A 2,442-nucleotide genomic window follows, 5' to 3' on the forward strand; every position below is an offset into this window, starting at 1 on the left:
GAAGGCGGCGCGGCCCTGAGGCGCGGGGTGCCTGCCGGGCGTTCGTTGCCCGGGCCCCTGTGGTCTGGCTTGGCTTGGGGTTGGGGGGTGGTTGGCGGGTTTCCGGGATCGAAGGCTGCGGGCGCGTTGTTCGCTTTTTCGCTACCCCATCCGTCTTTTGGTGGTTCGTTTCTTCCGCTGGAGCCATGGAGTCATGTATCGTTTTGAAGCTTATCTAAGCAAAAAAGAGGAAGATTAATTGTTTTCTTACTTTCCATTACTAGCAGGTTAGGCATCTAGCGTATTAGGAGAAAGTTGACAAAATGGCCCGCCCTTATGAAAGAATGCTTCAGCCCTTAAACCTTGGTTTTACCACCTTGCGAAATCGTGTAGTTATGGGGAGTATGCATACTGGTTTGGAGCATGTAAAGGCCGATAGAATTGAAAGAATGAGCGATTTTTATGGTGAAAGAGCAAAAGGTGGATGTGGCTTAATCATAACGGGTGGATTCTCTCCAAATATTGAGGGAAATATTACTCCTTTGGCACCTCGTATATCATCGAGAGCCCAAGCCCTTGAATACAAAGCGGTTACAGATGCAGTTCACACTGAGGGAGGAAAGATTGTGATGCAATTGCTGCACTCTGGTCGCTACGCAAACAATCCACTCTGTGTTGCCCCCTCCTCGGTGGCAAGTCCAATATGGCCATTTAAGAAGTACCACTTGCGTCCGATTGCTTTGCCTCGGCTGTGGATAAAAAAGACCATCAACGATTTTGCAAAGGCAGCGGCACTTGCCAGAGAAGCTGGATTTGACGGAGTTGAGATAATGGCCTCCGAGGGTTACTTGCTCAATCAGTTTATCGCAAAGCACACCAACAAGAGGACGGACGAGTATGGGGGGTCGTACGAAAATCGCATACGATTTCCTGTTGAGGTTTTGCGTGCTGTTCGAAAAGCTGTTGGAAATGATTTTATTGTCATTTTCCGTATTTCAATGTTAGATCTTATTCCAAATGGCTCGAAAAAAGAAGAGGTATGGATGCTTGCTGAAATAGTTGCCAAATCTGGTGCTAATATTATCAATAGTGGCATTGGTTGGCATGAAGCACGAGTTCCAACAATTGCCACCTCTGTTCCTCGTGCTGGTTTCACCTGGGCTACTGCTGATTGTCGAAAACACCTGCGAAGTAAAGGTATTTCAATTCCTTTTATAGCTGTAAACCGTGTGAACCATCCGGATGTAGTTGAACAGGTTTTGCGAGAAGATGCCGATCTTGTGGCGATGGCACGCCCTTTTTTATGCGATCCTGACTTTGTCAAAAAAGCATCAGAAGGAAATGTTAATACCATCAATATTTGCATTGGATGTAATCAGGCTTGCTTGGATCATATTTTTAAAGGAAAGGTTTCGTCATGTCTTCTCAATCCGAGGGCTTGTCATGAAAAAGAGCGTGCTGTTCGTCCTGCTTTGAGGAAGAAGCGTATTGCTATCGTAGGTGGTGGACCGAGTGGTGCATCGTGCGCCCTCACCTTGGCTCAACGAGGTCACGCCGTAACACTTTTTGAAAGGGAAAAATTTTTAGGTGGACAATTCAATTTGGCAAAAAAGATTCCTGGGAAAGCCGAATATGAGAGCAGCATTCTGTATTGGACGAATTCTCTAACCTCTTTTAAAAACTTGACACTTCACCTTGAAACAACTGTTGATGATAAAATATTGAGAGATGGGTGTTATGACGAGATTATTATTGCAACTGGTTGTCTTCCCAGATCAATCACGAACGAGGTAATTCCAGGTGTTGAGGGTCTTCCAAATGTGTTTTCGTACGTGGATGTTTTGTCTGGGAAAGCTAAGGTTGGTGAGAGAGTTGCAATTATTGGTGGTGGCGGTATTGGGTTTGATGTCGCGTATTATCTAGTAGAGGAAAACGCTGGACCCGCACACAAAACGTATTGTAAAGAAGATCCACGAGATTTTGCCAATCAATGGGGTATAGATATTGACTTCACTTCCCCTGGCGGTTTAAAAAAGCCGATCATTGGCAAAACAAAACGCAAAGTTACGATGTTCCAGCGGAGTGAAGGCAAAATGGGGAGTCATCTTGGGGCCACAACGGGTTGGATTCATCGCCTTGAGCTTCGTGCTCATGATGTTAAGCAAATAAGTGGCGTTAAGTATGACGCGTTTGATGGAAAATCGCTTTTTTATACAACAAATAATAAACGTGAGAAGCTGGATGTTGATGCGGTTGTTTTTTGTCATGGTCAGAGGTCGGATCAAAGGCTCCTTGAAGGAATAAAAGATTTACGTTATTACTTGATTGGCGGTTGTCATAATGCTGCGGAATTAGACGCCAAGAGAGCTATATTGCAGGGTCACGAATTAGCAGTGAAACTCTAACAAAGCTGTATTATGCGCATGTTTTTTTCAAATTTATTTATCCTTTTTTTTTTTTTTT

General features: G+C 44.5%; 1 protein-coding gene across 1 annotated transcript; it reads left to right on the plus strand.

The window, feature by feature from the left end:
• Positions 1 to 608: 608 nt before the first annotated feature.
• DQ04_00721000 (putative 2,4-dienoyl-coa reductase fadh1) lies at positions 609 to 2,384 on the plus strand (the record flags this gene model as incomplete). Its single annotated transcript, XM_009309573.1, has 1 exon — positions 609 to 2,384. One exon carries the CDS (start codon positions 609 to 611, stop codon positions 2,382 to 2,384), a length of 1,776 nt encoding a protein of 591 aa, XP_009307848.1.
• Between the last annotated feature and the right edge of the window lie 58 nt (positions 2,385 to 2,442).

This window comes from Trypanosoma grayi (assembly GCF_000691245.1).
Source record: "Trypanosoma grayi strain ANR4 Tgr_72_V1, whole genome shotgun sequence".
Classification (NCBI taxonomy): domain Eukaryota; phylum Euglenozoa; class Kinetoplastea; order Trypanosomatida; family Trypanosomatidae; genus Trypanosoma; species Trypanosoma grayi.